The sequence below is a fragment of the Loxodonta africana genome, chromosome 24 (assembly GCF_030014295.1).
Source record: "Loxodonta africana isolate mLoxAfr1 chromosome 24, mLoxAfr1.hap2, whole genome shotgun sequence".
In the NCBI taxonomy this organism is placed as follows: Eukaryota; Metazoa; Chordata; class Mammalia; order Proboscidea; family Elephantidae; genus Loxodonta; species Loxodonta africana.
In genome coordinates this window covers 718,190-737,828 of record NC_087365.1, presented here as the reverse complement: position 1 = coordinate 737,828, position 19,639 = coordinate 718,190, and the positions used below count along the sequence as shown (strand labels likewise).

At 51.6% G+C, this 19,639-nt stretch overlaps 1 protein-coding gene across 16 annotated transcripts in view; it reads left to right on the top strand.

The window, feature by feature from the left end:
* The window catches only part of ENTPD6 (ectonucleoside triphosphate diphosphohydrolase 6), a 38,173-nt gene that overhangs the window by 15,742 nt on the left and 2,792 nt on the right, over positions 1-19,639 (top strand). For 11 of the 16 annotated variants that reach the window (XR_010319180.1, XM_064275684.1, XM_064275690.1 and 8 more), the window contains 9 exons: positions 7,421-7,564; positions 10,042-10,117; positions 10,684-10,719; positions 11,543-11,631; positions 12,262-12,341; positions 13,200-13,264; positions 14,680-14,781; positions 16,276-16,416; positions 18,629-18,685. Coding sequence is in view for 14 of the 16 variants with exons in the window: in XM_064275684.1 (XP_064131754.1) it covers positions 7,421-7,564; positions 10,042-10,117; positions 10,684-10,719; positions 11,543-11,631; positions 12,262-12,341; positions 13,200-13,264; positions 14,680-14,781; positions 16,276-16,416; positions 18,629-18,685 (790 nt within the window). In the remaining 2 variants the exon portion in view is untranslated. Of the gene's footprint in view, positions 1-7,420; positions 7,565-10,041; positions 10,118-10,683; positions 10,720-11,542; positions 11,632-12,261; positions 12,342-13,199; positions 13,265-14,679; positions 14,782-16,275; positions 16,417-18,628; positions 18,686-19,397; positions 19,507-19,639 lie in introns of all 16 variants that reach the window. The other 5 variants (XM_064275694.1, XM_064275695.1, XM_064275696.1 and 2 more) reach the window with 3 other exon arrangements.

Sequence of the window (19,639 nt, the reverse complement as noted above, 5' to 3'; positions counted from 1 at the left end):
GGCGCATAGGGAAGGAAAAAAAAAAAAAAAACCAGACCAAATGCTCTCTCCAGGTCAAAACCAAAGTCCTCAAGACAAAAATCTCACATCTTTTTAGGTGACCCACCACAAAATTCACCCAAGTGAACACCATTTATGGTTACAAGCACACATTCACTGGTCTGTGGAGCCAGCTCAAACAACAGGCTAATAGGGTCTATGGCACTGTTCTACCTTACGATTTTCCATTTTATGACAAGCAACAGCAGCATAGCACTCTTAAAACAGCAAAACCCTAAACAAGGCAACATACGCACACGAAAGTAGCTATGCAATTCCAATCTGTTTCAGTTAGGTTGACTCAAAATTACCAGAGATCTCCCTTGAACCCAGTTTGATTTCCCTTGTTCAAGTATTGAGCTGCAATTATTTGGAGCCTCCTTCGGACCCAGTCTGAGATTCCTTGCACCCAAAACAGGGCAAGTATATCCCTTACTCTCAAACCGGGACAGGTATTCAAATAAAATTATGCCTCCCTTGGGTCAAATCCAACACCTTTTATTGAGCTCAGTTTGCTGTACCTTGAAGCCAGACCAAGGAAAATATTCAGATATCACAAATGGCAAAACTCCCTATGAAACCTAGGTACCAAACAGAAATTCCCCAAAGTGGAACGAAACAGACAAAGCAGATGGGAACCCAGTTCCCCAAGCAAACAGCATGAAAGGGTAACTTACCAAGGAGAAGACGTCTGTAACTGCTTTGAGGTAAGCTTAGAGAGTTCAACGCAAGACGAGTGGAACGCAAACCCGGGAGATTTGTACCAAGTTCTCCAGCTGTGATGAGGGAACAATTGGACAGGGGTCCATTTTGGTACCCTTTTTTGTTTGATAGCTCAACACAAAATGAGGCACTCAGCTAAGTGATTTTCTCTGGGTCCCACTTCTGAGAAGAAACTGTTAAGAGTAAACGTAACTCAGTGAAACCTGACCATGGATTTATTCTGAGCGCTTACTCTATATGCGTACGTTGTTAGTTGCCCTCAAGTCAGTTCCAGCTCATGGCAATCCTGTATACGACAGGATGAAACACTTCTGGGTCCTGCACCAACGTTGTTAGTTGCCCTCATGTCAGTTCCAGCTCATGGCAATCCTGTATACGACAGGATGAAACACTTCTGGGTCCTGCACCAACGTTGTTAGTTGCCCTCATGTCAGTTCCAGCTCATGGCAATCCTGTATACGACAGAATGAAACACTTCTGGGTCCTGCACCAACGTTGTTAGTTGCCCTCATGTCAGTTCCAGCTCATGGCAATCCTGTATACGACAGGATGAAACACTTCTGGGTCCTGCACCAACGTTGTTAGTTGCCCTCATGTCAGTTCCAGCTCATGGCAATCCTGTATACGACAGGATGAAACACTTCTGGGTCCTGCACCAACGTTGTTAGTTGCCCTCAAGTCAGTTCCAGCTCATGGCAATCCTGTATACGACAGGATGAAACACTTCTGGGTCCTGCACCAACGTTGTTAGTTGCCCTCAAGTCAGTTCCAGCTCATGGCAATCCTGTATACGACAGGATGAAACACTTCTGGGTCCTGCACCAACGTTGTTAGTTGCCCTCAAGTCAGTTCCAGCTCATGGCAACCCTGTATACGACAGGATGAAACACTTCTGGGTCCTGCACCAACGTTGTTAGTTGCCCTCATGTCAGTTCCAGCTCATGGCAATCCTGTATACGACAGAATGAAACACTTCTGGGTCCTGCACCAACGTTGTTAGTTGCCCTCAAGTCAGTTCCAGCTCATGGCAATCCTGTATACGACAGGATGAAACGCTTCTGGGTCCTGCACCAACGTTGTTAGTTGCCCTCATGTCAGTTCCAGCTCATGGCAATCCTGTATACGACAGGATGAAACACTTCTGGGTCCTGCACCAACGTTGTTAGTTGCCCTCAAGTCAGTTCCAGCTCATGGCAATCCTGTATACGACAGGATGAAACACTTCTGGGTCCTGCACCAACGTTGTTAGTTGCCCTCAAGTCAGTTCCAGCTCATGGCAATCCTGTATACGACAGGATGAAACACTTCTGGGTCCTGCACCAACGTTGTTAGTTGCCCTCAAGTCAGTTCCAGCTCATGGCAATCCTGTATACGACAGGATGAAACACTTCTGGGTCCTGCACCAACGTTGTTAGTTGCCCTCAAGTCAGTTCCAGCTCATGGCAATCCTGTATACGACAGGATGAAACACTTCTGGGTCCTGCACCAACGTTGTTAGTTGCCCTCATGTCAGTTCCAGCTCATGGCAATCCTGTATACGACAGGATGAAACACTTCTGGGTCCTGCACCAACGTTGTTAGTTGCCCTCATGTCAGTTCCAGCTCATGGCAATCCTGTATACGACAGGATGAAACACTTCTGGGTCCTGCACCAACGTTGTTAGTTGCCCTCATGTCAGTTCCAGCTCATGGCAATCCTGTATACGACAGGATGAAACACTTCTGGGTCCTGCACCAACGTTGTTAGTTGCCCTCAAGTCAGTTCCAGCTCATGGCAATCCTGTATACGACAGGATGAAACACTTCTGGGTCCTGCACCAACGTTGTTAGTTGCCCTCATGTCAGTTCCAGCTCATGGCAATCCTGTATACGACAGGATGAAACACTTCTGGGTCCTGCACCAACGTTGTTAGTTGCCCTCAAGTCAGTTCCAGCTCATGGCAATCCTGTATACGACAGGATGAAACACTTCTGGGTCCTGCACCAACGTTGTTAGTTGCCCTCATGTCAGTTCCAGCTCATGGCAATCCTGTATACGACAGGATGAAACGCTTCTGGGTCCTGCACCAACGTTGTTAGTTGCCCTCATGTCAGTTCCAGCTCATGGCAATCCTGTATACGACAGGATGAAACACTTCTGGGTCCTGCACCAACGTTGTTAGTTGCCCTCATGTCAGTTCCAGCTCATGGCAATCCTGTATACGACAGGATGAAACGCTTCTGGGTCCTGCACCAACGTTGTTAGTTGCCCTCAAGTCAGTTCCAGCTCATGGCAATCCTGTATACGACAGGATGAAACACTTCTGGGTCCTGCACCAACGTTGTTAGTTGCCCTCATGTCAGTTCCAGCTCATGGCAATCCTGTATACGACAGGATGAAACACTTCTGGGTCCTGCACCAACGTTGTTAGTTGCCCTCAAGTCAGTTCCAGCTCATGGCAATCCTGTATACGACAGGATGAAACACTTCTGGGTCCTGCACCAACGTTGTTAGTTGCCCTCATGTCAGTTCCAGCTCATGGCAATCCTGTATACGACAGGATGAAACGCTTCTGGGTCCTGCACCAACGTTGTTAGTTGCCCTCAAGTCAGTTCCAGCTCATGGCAATCCTGTATACGACAGGATGAAACACTTCTGGGTCCTGCACCAACGTTGTTAGTTGCCCTCATGTCAGTTCCAGCTCATGGCAATCCTGTATACGACAGGATGAAACACTTCTGGGTCCTGCACCAACGTTGTTAGTTGCCCTCATGTCAGTTCCAGCTCATGGCAATCCTGTATACGACAGGATGAAACACTTCTGGGTCCTGCACCAACGTTGTTAGTTGCCCTCAAGTCAGTTCCAGCTCATGGCAATCCTGTATACGACAGGATGAAACACTTCTGGGTCCTGCACCAACGTTGTTAGTTGCCCTCATGTCAGTTCCAGCTCATGGCAATCCTGTATACGACAGGATGAAACACTTCTGGGTCCTGCACCAACGTTGTTAGTTGCCCTCATGTCAGTTCCAGCTCATGGCAATCCTGTATACGACAGGATGAAACACTTCTGGGTCCTGCACCAACGTTGTTAGTTGCCCTCATGTCAGTTCCAGCTCATGGCAATCCTGTATACGACAGGATGAAACACTTCTGGGTCCTGCACCAACGTTGTTAGTTGCCCTCATGTCAGTTCCAGCTCATGGCAATCCTGTATACGACAGGATGAAACACTTCTGGGTCCTGCACCAACGTTGTTAGTTGCCCTCATGTCAGTTCCAGCTCATGGCAATCCTGTATACGACAGGATGAAACACTTCTGGGTCCTGCACCAACGTTGTTAGTTGCCCTCATGTCAGTTCCAGCTCATGGCAATCCTGTATACGACAGGATGAAACACTTCTGGGTCCTGCACCAACGTTGTTAGTTGCCCTCAAGTCAGTTCCAGCTCATGGCAATCCTGTATACGACAGGATGAAACACTTCTGGGTCCTGCACCAACGTTGTTAGTTGCCCTCATGTCAGTTCCAGCTCATGGCAATCCTGTATACGACAGGATGAAACACTTCTGGGTCCTGCACCAACGTTGTTAGTTGCCCTCATGTCAGTTCCAGCTCATGGCAATCCTGTATACGACAGGATGAAACACTTCTGGGTCCTGCACCAACGTTGTTAGTTGCCCTCATGTCAGTTCCAGCTCATGGCAATCCTGTATACGACAGGATGAAACGCTTCTGGGTCCTGCACCGTCCTTGCAGTTGTTGCTGCCCTTGAGCTGTTGTTGCTGCCACTGTGTCAGTCCATCTCGATGAGGGTCGTACTATCTTTTGCTGACCCTCCACCAAACATGATGTCCTTCCCCAGGGACTGGTCTCATCAGTCACACTTCTAAGGAACATTCTGACCATACTTTATCCAGGATAGATTTGTTCATTTTTGTGGTACTCCTTGGTATATTCAGTATTCTTCACCAGTACCACAATTCGAAAGCATCGATTCTTCGGTCTTCCTTATTCATTGTCCAGCTTTCACATGCTTGGGCCAGGCGCTCCTTAGTTCTCAAAGTGACTTCTTTTCTTTTCAACAGTTTAAAGAGGCCTCTTGCAGCGCATTTGCCCAGTGCAAATATGTCGTTTAATTTCTTGACTGCTGCTTCCATGGGCATTGATTGTGGATCCAAGTAAAGTGAAATTCTTGACAACTTCAGTATTTGACATTTATCATGATGCTGCTCATTGGTCCAGTTGTGAGGATTTTTGTTTTCTTTGTGTTGACATGCAATCCATACTGAAGGCTGTAGTCTTTGATCTTCATCAGTGTTTCAAGTCCTCTTCACTTTGCAGCAAGCAAGGTTGTTTCATCTGTATATTGCAGGTTGTTAATGAGTGTTCCTCCACTGAGTTCTTTTCCATATAATTCAGCTTCTCAGATTATTTGTTCAGCATACAGACTAAGTATGGTGAAAGGATACAACCCTGACGTACACCTTTCCTGATTTTAAACCACACAGTATCCCCTTTTTTTTATCTAACAGCTGCCTCTTAGTCTATGTACAGTGTGCATGTAGGAAGACTATTTTTATTTCAGAAAAAAACAAATGACTCAAAGAAGCTAGGTACAAGGTTACTTATAAAGAGAAGGGGAGGGAGAAATACAGATCAACCATTCACTAATCTTAACAAGATTGATCAAACCCTGTCCTCCCCTTTTTACTGATATCAGTGGTTATCAGGTCATGAGATGGTCTGTGACCCTCCACTCAGCTGTGTGTTTTGAAATTTAAATTTAGTAACAACTTTGGGTGAAAGAGAAGCCGTTGGTGAATTAACTTTGGTCAGGGATTTCTTTAAAGTCAACATTTCGTTCCTGAGTTAAGAAAAGTCCAACGTCAAAGCAAGAGATCTATCAGTCTCTCTTTGACAACATTCACCATGTAGTACGGCCATCACCACTATCTATTTGTAAAAGTTTTCACCAATTCAAATAGAAACTCAGTATTCCTTGAGCAATGACTCACTTTCGCATCTCCCCAGTCCCTGGTAGCCACTAACAAATTTTTGTCTCTTTGCATTTGCCTATTCTCAATACTTCATGTAAGTGGAATTATATATTTGTCTCCTGTATAATACATTTTTAATTTTTTATTTCAGTTTCTCTGAAGATAACAAACTGACTAAAACAAAAAATTAAAATTAAAAATGTATTATGCAAAATTTACAGAACTAATAAGTTTAAAAGAAATAGAAATAATTAAACCTTCAAATGATGTTTTTTGCCAGTTTGTAGCATTTATGCTTCTAACGTTCTTAAAGCACTAAGACTTTCAGAACACCCTGCATTTCCACCAATGAATGAAACTAGTTACTAATCTAGTTGTAAGGTCCTTTTAATTTAAGGATTTCCTAAATCATAAGCTAATATATTGTTCTTGCCCACAGGTGCCTGGTGATCTCAGACAATGTAATTACAGCTTTGCTTTCCTACTGCTAGATTTAAAAACAAATTGAAAACAAAAACTGAAATTAGTGATTAAATTAGATACCTTTAGAATAAACTTAGGTTTTTTAAATTGTGCTTTAAGCGAAAGTTTACAGTTCAAATCAGTTTCTCATACAAAAACTTCTGCACACCTTGCTATGCACCCTTAGCAGCCCTCCCCCGATGCGACAGCACACTCCTTGTCTCCACCCCGTGCTTCCTGTGTCCACTCACCTGCTCCTGTCCCCCTCTGTCTTCTCATCTGCCTTCCAGACAGGAGCTGTCCACATAGCCTCGTAACTTGCAGGGTTTTTAAAGCTTTGTTTCGGTAGCACATTCACATGGGACAGATTTCAAAAGCTACACGGGGGCACGCTGTGAGAACTTCCCCACCCGTTCCGGTTCCCCCGAAACACCAGTGTCACCAGTTTCTTAGGGAACGTTCGAGAGCTTTTTGATGTGTACATAAGTAAGTTCACTGTATCCCTCGTCCCCCTTAAACTCTCCATACACAGGAGAATGATGCATTGTTGAGCATTTTGCTTTGATCACTTCGCAGTGTAACTTGGAGATCGTCTGCGGTCTGTGTGGAGAACCTCCCTGTTTTCCTGGCTGCAGGTATCACGGTGTGTTAGTGCACACGTAGCTTATGGAACAATCCCCTTCTGAAGGACACTTATTTGATGTCCAGTCTTTTGTTAACTGCACCAGAAAAGACTACAGTGTATCCCCTTGTACACGTGTCACAGCACACCAAGGCTATCTCCTGGAGAATCTTAGGATGGGCCTCTGGATAAAAGGAATGTGTGTTTTCCCCTTGGACAGACAAACTCCCCCATGGCCCTGTGCCCGCTGGTACACCAGTGACACCATTCCAGAGTGGTGCCTCACTCCCATAGCGACGTAGAGCCTTGTCCTGCTTGGATCTTGAGGAGATGGATAGGTGAAGGATGGTTCCTCAGTGTGCTATCCATGTGGTTTGTGTGTCCTAACTACATTCCGGTGGCCACGGGCATGTCTCCTTGTTCACCCGGTCCCCAGGTCACACATACTTCCAGTGCCATTGGAGTCACTGTTTCCTGCCTAGTTGCAAAATAAGAAAAAATCAGATTTAAAAATTAGTAAAGGCTAAGCAGATGGGGGGCACCTATAAGCCTGTGTACTCTGACAGGACCCACCTTGTCTTTACAATGTTCACAGAGCACGCAGGGGATTCAGGAATTACTGGATGTGGCTAAACAAGAAATTCCCTTTGACTTCTGGAAGGTCACCCCTCTGGTCCTCAAGGCAACAGCTGGGTTACGCCTATTACCGGAAGAAAAGGCTCAGAAGTTACTGCAAAAGGTGATCTCATCCAGTTCTCCCTCGAGGGGTGGTCAGTGATAACTGGAAGCGCTCTGAACCTGCAGCGGGTCTCTGTGTAGACAGACAGGCTCCACAGAGCTTCCTGCAGTGGGGACATTGCAGTGTGACAGGCTCCACAGAGCTTCCTACAGAGGGGACACTGCAGTGTGACAGGCTCCACAGAGCTTCCTGCAGAGGGGACACTGCAGCATGACAGGCTCCACAGAGCTTCCTGCAGAGGGGACACTGCAGCATGACAGGCTCCACAGAGCTTCCTGCAGAGGGGACACTGCAGTGTGACAGGCTCCACAGAGCTTCCTGCAGAGGGGACACTGCAGCGTGACAGGCTCCACAGAGCTTCCTGCAGAGGGGACACTGCAGTGTGACAGGCTCCACAGAGCTTCCTGCAGAGGGGACACTGCAGCATGACAGGCTCCACAGAGCTTCCTGCAGAGGGGACACTGCAGTGTGACAGGCTCCACAGAGCTTCCTGCAGAGGGGACACTGCAGCGTGACAGGCTCCACAGAGCTTCCTGCAGAGGGGACACTGCAGTGTGACAGGCTCCACAGGAGCTTCCTACACAGGGGACACTGCAGTGTGACAGGGTCCACAGAGCTTCCTACAGAGGGGACACTGCAGTGTGACAGGCTCCACAGAGCTTCCTGCAGAGGGGACACTGCAGCATGACAGGCTCCACAGAGCTTCCTGCAGAGGGGACACTGCAGCGTGACAGGCTCCACAGAGCTTCCTGCAGAGGGGACACTGCAGCGTGACAGGCTCCACAGAGCTTCCTGCAGAGGGGACACTGCAGTGTGACAGGCTCCACAGAGCTTCCTGCAGAGGGGACACTGCAGCGTGACAGGCTCCACAGAGCTTCCTGCAGAGGGGACACTGCAGCGTGACAGGCTCCACAGAGCTTCCTGCAGAGGGGACACTGCAGCGTGACAGGCTCCACAGAGCTTCCTGCAGAGGGGACACTGCAGTGTGACAGGCTCCACAGAGCTTCCTGCAGAGGGGACACTGCAGCGTGACAGGCTCCACAGAGCTTCCTGCAGAGGGGACACTGCAGCGTGACAGGCTCCACAGAGCTTCCTGCAGAGGGGACACTGCAGCGTGATAGGTTCCACAGAGCTTCCTACAGAGGGGACACTGCAGCGTGACAGGCTCCACAGAGCTTCCTACAGAGGGGACACTGCAGCGTGACAGGCTCCACAGAGCTTCCTGCAGAGGGGACACTGCAGCGTGACAGGCTCCACAGAGCTTCCTGCAGCGGGGACACTGCAGTGTGACAGGCTCCACAGAGCTTCCTGCAGAGGGGACACTGCAGTGTGACAGGCTCCACAGAGCTTCCTGCAGAGGGGACATTGCAGCGTGACAGGCTCCACAGAGCTTCCTGCAGAGGGGACATTGCAATGTGACAGGCTCACCTTTAGGTCCCACCTGCAGGTGGTCAGTATTGTCTTCCTCGTGAGACTTAAAACTGTTTGGGTGTTTGTATAAGCTCGTCTTTTATGCTAAGAAAAACAACTTTATTTTAAAGGATACTGTGCTTTTGAAGGGCTTCCTTCCATTCAGAGACTTGATGTGTGTCAGGGAGTTCTTGGAGCTAAATTCCTGCTGCTTCTCTCAAGCCTGCTTGTTCTCTCCGTGGAAACTACTGGTCCTGCCCTTGGCCTTACATGCATAACTATCGAAGAGGTCCTTGAGCCTTCTGCTCTCCAAGCCGTGGTTCTCATGCTTGGAGCATCTGTTAGAGACTGTCTGCCCTGGCCCATCCTGCAACCTCTGGGGTCAGGATCCCTCTGGGGTTGGACTTGGGAACCTGTCTTTAGCAGGTACTTAGATGACTGGCGAGTTAGGGAAATTCAGCCTGAGCAGGACGACCCCTCTCATCATCCACACTGTTTTCCTGCTGAGTGATAAAAAAAATGGACTGTGGCAATTTTGCACTAAAATAGTTCCATAAAGTCATGACCTTCCAATGCCCGAGTCAGACATGGACTGGGACACAGCGGGGATGTGCAGGTGTGCCAAAGTCCTGCGTTATCAAGACCCAACATCACCTGGAACCAAGTGACAGCGCTCACTGCCCTCAGCCCTCCTCTGCCAGCTGTTCTGCCCATTAGGGGTCCCCTCTCAGGTGCTTGGGCAGTGCCCACCAGGCCCTAGGTCTGGTCTCTGTCAGTTCCACCCTTCGTTTCTAGGTCATAGCAGGACAGCATTTGGGTGCCCATCAAGCTCATCCCGCCATCCAGCCTCCTGGAGCCACCCAGTCCAGGGTGGCCAGGCCCCTGGGCAGCCATTGCCCAGAGCACCTGGGGGTATTAGCTGGATTGGAAAAGCTTAAAACAGGCTTTAGTCTTTGTCATTTCAGAACACCATCAGACTGTTCTGCTAATGCCTGTTGAAAACCTCATGTCACTGGGACTAGTGATTTAAATTCTGTGAAAAACCCCATCTCCCTCTTTATGTCCAGGTGGAGGAAGTGTTTAAGGCCTCACCTTTCCTCGTGGGGGAGGACTGCGTCTCCATCATGAATGGAACAGATGAAGGTAGGGTTGTCCAGAGCACCTTGGTCTGACAAAGGATGCCCCTGAGACTGACCATGAAGTGCTTCTGCTGAGAGCTCCCCTGGTCAGAGGAGCCAAAGCCGCTGATCCATTCTGACTCAGAGCTTAAATGTCCCAGAGGGTCTTTTTGGTGCCAGTGTTAGAAACAAACACTCATCCTGACCAACTCTGAACCTGGCGCACATGAAGTTTCTGAAAACAAACCACCTTTTCAGTTTCAAGAACGTTTGGAGAGACTCCCCAGCCGCTGCAGGTTAGAAGTTGTTGCTGTTGTAATTCTAAGGAAACACTTGAGTGGTTCCTCACTGGCCCCTGGTTTGAAATAGGACCCTGAGGAAGCCGGCGACAGAGAACAGGGTGGTCTAGTTCTTAGTAGTGTCTTCTCGCCACAGGGTTCGTTTGTGAACCAAATGCCTCCGTAACTTAGGGAGTGGTAGCCGTTCTGTGGGCCCGTAGTCTGAAGGAGGCACTGAGGGCCCCAGGTGCAGTGTGCAGCACCTCTGTGATTCAGCACGTGTGTGAGATCTCTCTCTCTGTCTTTCTCTCAGGTGTCTCCGCCTGGATCACGGTCAACTTCCTGACAGGTACGTGTGCCCATCTCACTGTGAGGCTGGCCATTCTCAGATGTCTGCACGTGTGGCTCAGGACAGGGCTTTCTAGAGAGCAGAGGCCTTACTCTCACCTGTTAACTAACTCCTGGGGGCTCACACTGGGGCGAGTTCTTAGGAGAGGGGGTGCTATGGGTTGGGACAGTGCCCCAGCACACCTGTGCCTTCTGCAGCAGACCTGCAGGGGACCTGGGCTGTGAGAGGAGTAACAGTAAAACAAGTCATGCTCTCAAATGACCAGCCTCCTCAGCTGTAGGGAGAGCAGGAACAGGCATCTTGCCACAGGCAGTGGGAGCAGTTGTTCCTAGGCCATCCTCAGTTCCTCTAGGTTTCTGGCCCCTTACAGTCCTTTGTAAAAGAACAGTGTATCTGAGGCACATACGAAAAGAAGCTCCCTGGCAGAATTCTCTCACATGGAGAGAGATAGGGAGAGATGAGAAGCTCCATGGCAGATGAGGGAGAGCTGGCCTTTGCCCACTAGATGCTGTAGAAATGCCAGAGGTCAGGGTCGCAGGGAGCACACCGGTGACTTCCTTCCCAGGAGGGACCTCAGGTTCAGGGCTTCTCTGAGGGCCAGTGTTGTCATGTGTCTTTAAGACTGCAGCCACCGGGGGCGCCATTGAGCATCCCGTAGCACGGAGCACCTCTCTAAGGGGACTCCAGCTGCAGCCGCTTCTGTCATGGTTCACTTCCCACTGACACCTGGGCCTGTAACCTCTCTCTGGTCAACTTTCCTACCATCCGTATCTACCCATTAACACAGCCGTGCCATGTTGGTTTTTGCTCACGCGTACTCCAGGCAGTTTGAAAGCCCCCGGAAGAAGCAGTGTGGGCATGCTGGACTTGGGTGGAGGATCCACACAGATCACCTTCCTGCCGAGCACAGAGGTAACCAGCCCACACAGCCCCAGAAGGGAGGCAGGGCAGGCCTCATCTAGGCACAGGGGCTAGGTGGCTGCTCCTGTTGGGATGGCAGGAACTGAGGCACCAGGTCAAGGCACTGCGCCTCTCCCAGCCCATGGCCAAGCGCATTTCCAGTTCTTGCTTTGTACTTTGGTTCAGAAATCACGATGGCTAAGCATACCCTCGCGCCCATTTTGCAGATGGGGGATAAATTAGATAAAGCTGGAACCTTTGGGCCAAGCAGGAAGCAAGGTGCCTCCTTCCCTGCGGTGCTGTGGTGCAGGGCAAGGAGACCTGGCTCCATCTGCCTGCTGCAGAGAGCCTCGCACCTCCTCACTGTCCAGTTACCACCACCCGCTGCCCCATGTTAGTACTGCTTCTTGGTACTGTTTACTTCTTGCAGGACTGTTTGTGAGAATGGGAACGCTACATATAAGGTGGAAAAACATGCTTTTCGTTTTGGATGTTTAGTTTTTACTCCTTGTTCCAAGTGTGTTCACAGCACGTGACTTCATGAAAAGCTAACTGAGTTGAATATACGTGTGAACTGAGGGGGTGGGGGACCATTTTCCAGAGAGACAGCAGGAAGCACAGTGACCCTCCTGTATTCCCCAGGGCACCCTTCAGACCTCCCCAGCCGGCTACATCACGTCACTACAGGTGTTCAACAGGACCTACCAGCTCTACTCCTACAGGTCTGTGTTTGGGATTGAGGCACAGGGACAGGGCAGCACGCTGCACAGCAAACACTGCTGGGCCCATGTCGCCTCAGTGGGACTGAGACACCTGGTCACAGACCTGCACCCAGGGCGCTCCCTGCCACAGGTGCCACCAAGCCTGGGAGCATTGCTTCTCTTCCTCCTCCCCCTCCTCCTCTGCTCTCCTCCTTCCCCTCTTCCTCTCCTCCCTCCTCCTGCCCTTCTCCCTCCTCCCTGTTCCTTTCTTCCCTCCTCCTGCCCTTCTCCCTCTTTCTGTCCTCCCTCCTCCTGCCCTTCTCCCTCCTCCCTGTTCTACTTCTCACTTCTCCCCGTTCTACTTCTCACTCCTCCCTCTTTCCTCTTTTTCCCTTCTCTTTTCTTCTCCTTCCTCCTTCACCTTCATTCTTCTTCATTTTTAGATTTGCCTACAATAACACTAATCTCTTCTTTTCTGCTTATTCTCCCCTGCCTTGGAAGAGCAGGAGGGGCCCACAAACTAGGCAGAGAAGTTTCTGGACCATCTGTTTGCCACGCAGCACCTTACATAAATTGCTTTTGTAAAGGCATGAGCCCCATGAAGAAGGGGCCATGTCTGTCATAACTCACCACAATGCCCTAGCTCTTAGCTGAGCTGCTACCCCATAATAGGCCCCCATATGCTGAGATAATGAGTTGAATTCCCTCAGCTCTGCAGAGGGGCTTCTAGAAGGAGCAGAAAAGCCTGCTAACTGCCTTGCTGCAAGCACCCTCCCTTGCCCACTGGCTTCGGACTAGGCCAGGTAACTTACTGAACAGTCAGGACAGTGCCCAGCATGCCCCTGCACACCCTTCTCTCTCACTGCTTTATTCCCACAGCTACCTGGGGCTCGGACTGATGTCAGCCCGGCTTGCGCTCCTGGGCGGTGTAGAAGGCCAGCCTGGTGAGTGGGGTGACCTCGGCCTCCACTGTCAGCAGGAGGGTGAGCCCTGTCCTGGGGGAAGGCTGTCTCCCCTCCCCCACCCCTGCAGCCTACTGCACGTGGCCAGGCTGTGGGGCAGGTTAGTGACCCTGAGGGCCAGGATAAGGACCACGGGCCCAGCAGGGACACTTCCTCTGCCTTTTCTAAATTGGATGTGCTAAGTTGCTTTTTAGAACGAAGGCTGTTTGTAGAGTCATTTCTGCAGCACCGTGCTGGAAGGTATAAGGGGCCCAAGTAACAGGGTGCAGTGGCCGCCTCCACTTGGGCTGACTTGTGTGTGAGGTTCTGAAGAGATGACCCTTGCTCGTCAGGGTGCACAGGTGCCCTGAGAGGGCTTTTCGTCTTCTCTTGCTGTATGACGGAGCATGTAGAGCCACCCTCTCCTTCCTGTGGCTGGGGTGGAGCAGCGTCTGGTCAAGCTGCTACAAAGCATGGCTTGACCCCAGGACTTCTTTGGCCCTTCTAGCTGGACCTCACTGAGGAGAATCCTAATCTTGGGTTAAGCCCACAGCTGGCCTTCGTAGACTTGTAGAACTTCCCTGTCCCATGGAGGTAGCACTTGGAGGCTGGCACCAGGCTCTCCTAACCGCCTGAGCTGGCATCTCTTCTCCACATGTGTCACGTGTGGGGTGTACCGCCCAGGCCCATGCTCACTCTCAGGCCCCAGACACCCCACACTGTATTTCTCAGCTGCCTCCACACACCTTCCTCTCACCAAGGCTTATCCTTCCAATAGGCTTGGAATATCTAAATGGAATTTTGGGTTTTGCATGCACGTCCTATTTCAGTTCACTTCTTTCAAATCCGGGTGTCCTTTGTTGTGAATCAAATACATGTCCAAGTCTCAGAGTCACCTGCAACCCCACTCCAGGGCCCTAGAACACCTGTCATTTAGCCAGAGTGTTCAGGTCAGCTAGCCCAGGATGCTGCCTTCCACCAGAGCAGCAGGGGGTACACTGTCTTGTCAGGCCACACCTCGCACGAGGGCTGTGAACTGCTCCCTGCCCAAGAGGTTGAGTCTCCCTGTTTGTTTACTGCTGTTGCGTAGCAGATCACCTCACACTTCATGGTTTAAACTGCAAACGGTTGTCACTTTATGACCTCTGATTCCCAGGTTCTGCTGGGCGCCTCTGCTGGAGCTACCTGGGGCCCTACACTGTGGTCAGGGCAGCTGGGGCCATTGCTGGATGTCCCAGCACCCCTCCACCGGCATCTCAGCCCCCAGTTGATCGGGGACACAAAAGGACGTGTGCTTCCTGGACCTCAGATGCCTTGGCTCTGTGCCACCATGGCCACCTTGGGGGATCTGTATGTGCCTGATCTGCACCCCAGCCCTCATGTTGTCATGTGCTTTCTCTCCAATCCCTTTATTTCAGCTAAGGATGGAAAGGAGCTGGTCAGCCCTTGTTTGCCCCCTGGCTTCAAAGGAGAGTGGGAGCATGCTGAAGTCACATACAGAATCTCGGGAGAGAAAGCAAGTAGGTGGCTTGCTCACAGTGTTTATAAGGCGAGGGTGGCAGCCTGTCCTCCCCAGACCCTGGCCCAAATGCCTGGGAGAAGAAGCCTCTCAGACAAGCTACGCACCCCACAAGGTGAGGGCAGGCCTGGTCCTCGTTGGGGCGCTGGGCCTGTGCCAGAGCGCTGGGAGCTGCTCCACAGGGCCCCCTGTCTGTCCCCAAGCACTTTCTTCAGAAAGGTTGAGTTTCCTAACAAGTCTGGTGAGGAAGGACCAAGCGTCCTGGGCTGTGAGACACACGTGAGCTTGCTGAGTAGCCTGACTCGAACAGAGGGAGATACCCAGCTCCCTCCTTCAGCACAGATTCTGCCTCCCTTGCACTGCCTGGTGGTGGTGGTAGGGCCCTGTGAGGCCTGCCCCTCACCCTGGCTATCTTGGGTGCCCTGCGCCCATTTGGCTGCTTCTGAAGGAAATACTGAAGTTTTGTTCCTGACTTGCATCTGTGGGCATGCGGTGTGTCCACCTTGTCTGTGGCCCTGACTGTCATCAGCTCAGGGGTTCTCGTGTGTTTCAGGCTCTGGGTAGGCAGCAGTGGATGATGCAGACAGCTCCCACATGGAGCTGACATTGTAGCGGGAGGAGTCAGACAGGAAAACCGTAGAAATGCTTTGGAGAAAAATAAAACAAGGAAAGAAGAAGGGAGCGTTGAGGGGGAAGACAGTTGAGAGTTGAGGAAGGCCTTGTATGGTGGCACTTCAGCCAAGAGGTGACGAGGTAGGGAATGAGCCTCACAGTTCTAGAGCAGCGGTGCTAGTGGGGAGGACATGTGCAAAGGCCCTGGGGCGTCTGTTTAAGGAACAAGGAGGAGCCAGTGTGACTGGCCTGACACGGGGCGTGGCAGGAAATGAGTTTGAAGGGCAGGCTTAGCACCACTGGGGAGAAATGGGAAGCAGCCCAGGGCAGAGGTGGAGGGTAAAGACCAGGCTGGTGCAGAACAGCAGTGGAAGCAGAGAGGAGTGATGGTGGTTTGGGTGTGAGGTGTGAAAGATAGAGAGACAGGGTGCGGCAAGTTTGAGGGGAACGGCAGGGGGCGTTGAGACTAGATGAGTGGCAGTGCTGTCAGATGGCCAAGGCAATTCCTTAGCCTCAGGGCCTGCGATGTCAGTTTCTCCTTCCAAGGAGGTGGGCGTGACCAGCCACGTGAACTCTGCGTGTTGCCAGTTAGGCATCAGTTTCCTCGTCTGTGGCAGGGAGAATGCAGACCTCATCTTCGAGGTGGAGCAGAAATCGAGCAGAAGGTGCTCATCCTTGCACAGTCCAGGCTTGATGGGACGGGGGCCAGTTAACCTGCTCACACTGCACCTCAAGGCCATTTGGCCAGCGAGGTAGTCCGGCGCCCTGAAGGTGGTCCCTGTGTGGTCTTATTGAGTTGTGTGCAGACCCAGTCCTACTCTGGCCGGCCGGGACCATGCACTCAGGACCACCTGACCCCGGCTTTGTGCTTGTCCTCTGCCAGCAGGCAACCCCCACGAGCTGTGTGCCCACAGAGTGTCAGAAATTCTTCGAGGCAAGGTGCACAGGACAGAGGAAGTGAAGCACGTGGACTTCTATGCCTTCTCCTACTACTATGACCTTGCTGCACAAGTTGGCCTCATCGGTAAGGACAGTGCCTGGTTGAGCTGTGCAGACAGGAAGCACCTAAGGGCACCCCGGGGTGTGGGCCTTTCTCAGGCAGTGGGTTGAGGCAGATGATCAACTTCTGTCATATTACCCTTTGGGATCATAGACATCAACTTAGCATCAGGGCCATGGGAAGCTTCTTGTGGTCTGAGTAGAGTGTAATCAGCCTGCTTTTTATACGCAAATTAGCTCTCGAAGGTAGGCTGTGCCCTTGAAGCACATTACACGGGCTACGTGATAATGGTCTACAATATTCCACAGTTCACACCGTGGCCACGCACCTGCTCAACGAGCTGCTTGGTGACGGCACGCCTCACCTGCTCGGGGCCAGAACGTTCCAGGCTGGCATGGGGAGGGCTTGGCCACTTGGCAGATCAGCCCTAGGAGCTCACAGCACATTCCGACTCATTGTCCACACCCAGTGAAGTAAATTATGGGCAGGAAAGGGTACTCAGTGTGCATTGGCTGGTGCTTCTCAAAGTCTGAGTGAAAACTCTTGAGGGTTGTGAAGTCAGTTTAGTGGCTGTGACCAGGATTTTTAGTGAAGTAAACTGGAAACATCAGAACGTACTGCCTGTGTAAGGGTTGTTGTTGGGTGCTGTCAGGTCGATTCCAACTCATAGCGACCCCATGTGCAGTAGAACTGCCGCAGAGGATTTTCTTGGCTCTAATCTTTATGGAAGCATATCACTGGGTCTTTGTCAAACAGAGCCTCTGGGTGGGATCGAACCGCCAACCTTTTGGTAAGATATGTTAATGTTTTAAGTGAAAAGCCACCCAGAAGGCAGATCCAGGGGCCCAGGGTTTGCCTTCCCACCTCCAGTGGATTTGCCTTGCTGCTCACTGACTGAGGGGCCACTCTGAGAAGTCCTCTCAGTATCAGGACACCCTACCTGGGGTGAGGGCAAGGTGAAAGGTGATATCTTACCCTCAGCCCAAGCGCCAGGTCCCTCCGGCACAAGTGGGGTCAGAGAAGGTGGGTCCCTGGCAGCCCAGGGGACCCTGCTGGTCCCACCCAGAGCCCAGGAGTACCTTTGAGATTGCCGCCCATGGCCCACCACACCCGCCTCATGAGGCACCAGTGGGTATCCCCACCCTTTGCCAGGCTGGCTTGGGGAGCACCCCTATCACCCACAGTCAGTGTGGGCCCTCACTGAACTGCAGGCTGCCCCCCAGGAGCCCTGGCACTTTCCAGGGTCCCAGGAGGTGGCAGCATGGCTCGAAGGCACCATGCTGTTCAGCATGGCATGTCCCTTGGCACTGTGCACACCCAGGTGTTGTCTGTCCGCTGCCAGGCACCCATCATACCTGCATTCACTTCCCTCCCTGATCGCACCTGCTCTGTGGGGAGGCTAGGTCTGCATCCATAAGTCACATCCTCCTAATGCCAACATTTGCTAGCTTAGTGAATGTTCGCAGCTAAGGATAAGTAAGGAGATTCCGCCTCCCAGCATGGTGAACAGCCTCTCATACAGCAGTTAAGTGCAGCCCTGGAGCTGCATCTCCAGGACATGGACATCTGTGCTGTGTTGAGGACCCAGCCACAGTCCCTGAGAGCCAGGCGTTCTCCCCGCCCTCCTCCCAGGGGTAGCAGAGGCCTGGCAGCACCTCCCTCCTACAGAGCCCCGTAAAGGTGTTGCCTGCTTGTCCCAGGGGCATTTCTGAGACCTAGCAAATTGTTCCCCCCCCCGCCACCTTTTTTTTTAACAGTTCTTTTTTTTTTTTTGTCTTCAAACTTAGGAAATTGATGCCAAAATACTGTTGCTGAGCTCAGTGCCACGGCTTCAGGAAACATCAATTCCATACATTTGCTTTTAACTTGAAATTAAGTGGCTTCTCAATTTTAGTGGCCAAAGGACCTTGGCGAGCTTCCTCTCAGAAGGCATTCCAGGGCTGGGGATGTGGTGACCCTGAAGGCGCTGGCTAGGCTTCCTGCCTGCTCACCCCATGCCCTGCCACCTCACGGACCTTGGTCCATGAGCAAGGTGCCTACCGCCTCTTAAAGCAGCAGGCTTTCGGAAGGCGGAACGCCTCACAGCTTGACCTCAGCGACACCCCTCACTGTATCCTAGGGTGCCAGGGGAGTGCTCCATATAGCCCTGGAACCCCTGGCCAACCCTCCCCGCCCCGCCTCAGTGTCACGGGGCCTCTGGCTCCAAAGCGAGTCAGGTGTCTGTCTTGTCCCACAGATGCTGAGAGAGGAGGCAGCTTGGTGGTTGGAGACTTTGAGATTGCAGCCAAATATGGTGAGTGACCATTGCCCCTCCCCGGGCCAGCAGAGCCCTCAGTGGGAAGGGCCAGGGGATGAATGCAGGTGGGACTGTTCCCAGTATTGGGCAGATGCCCACAGTGCTGAAGACGTGCCCCAGCATCAGAACTCTTAGATTTTGTCCTGATTCTGTTATAGACTAGCACTGAGAGGGTGTGAGATGGGCAGTGTGCACTCAGGGACCCAAGTCCGCCACCTCCCGACCATGTGGCTGCAGCAAGTGGCTCACCTGCCCAGGCCCTGGTGGTGTTCACTGTGGAAGGGCCATAATTCCAGTCCCTCCCTTGTCTCTGTGAGGGACAGACTCCCTCGATTTCATTCTTTCTGATACCTGAGCCACTGCCACATGCGTATCCCAGCAAATTTCTGACTGTCCCTGAGCCTGGAGAAGCCAGGAGGCCTTGCAAAACCAGCCCAGCATGCGAGGGTTCAGAGCTGCTCCCTATGGGGTCCCTCTTGCTCTTTAACCCACCTCCTTGTCTAGGTCGCACTCACCCCCCACCACCCAGGTGTGAAAGCCAAGCCTCCTTTTCAGTAACCTCTTCTGCTTGCCAGTTTGCAGATCAATACTTAAACTTTGTGTATTTCTACATATAAAGTTTTCACCCCCCAAAAGTGGCTTTTTTCCTAACTTTTATGCCACTTGTGGGTTTGTCCCTATGGGCACGGCATCCGTGACTCCCCTCCAGGGAACAGGTGCTGAGAGGAACTGCAGGCAGGCTGGAGTGAAGAATGCGAGCAGGCTCTCCTGAGCCAACCTTGACATCCTTCTGTCCCTTCATCCTGCGTGACGCCCAGGTCTTGTGCAGAGAAGACGCGGGGAGGAGACTGTGGGGTTTGTCCTCCGACCTTCCTCTGGCAGCGCTCTTGGCAGACTACCTGCCTGCCCTGAGCTGCAGTCTTGTTATCTGTAAATCACACTGGGTGCCCT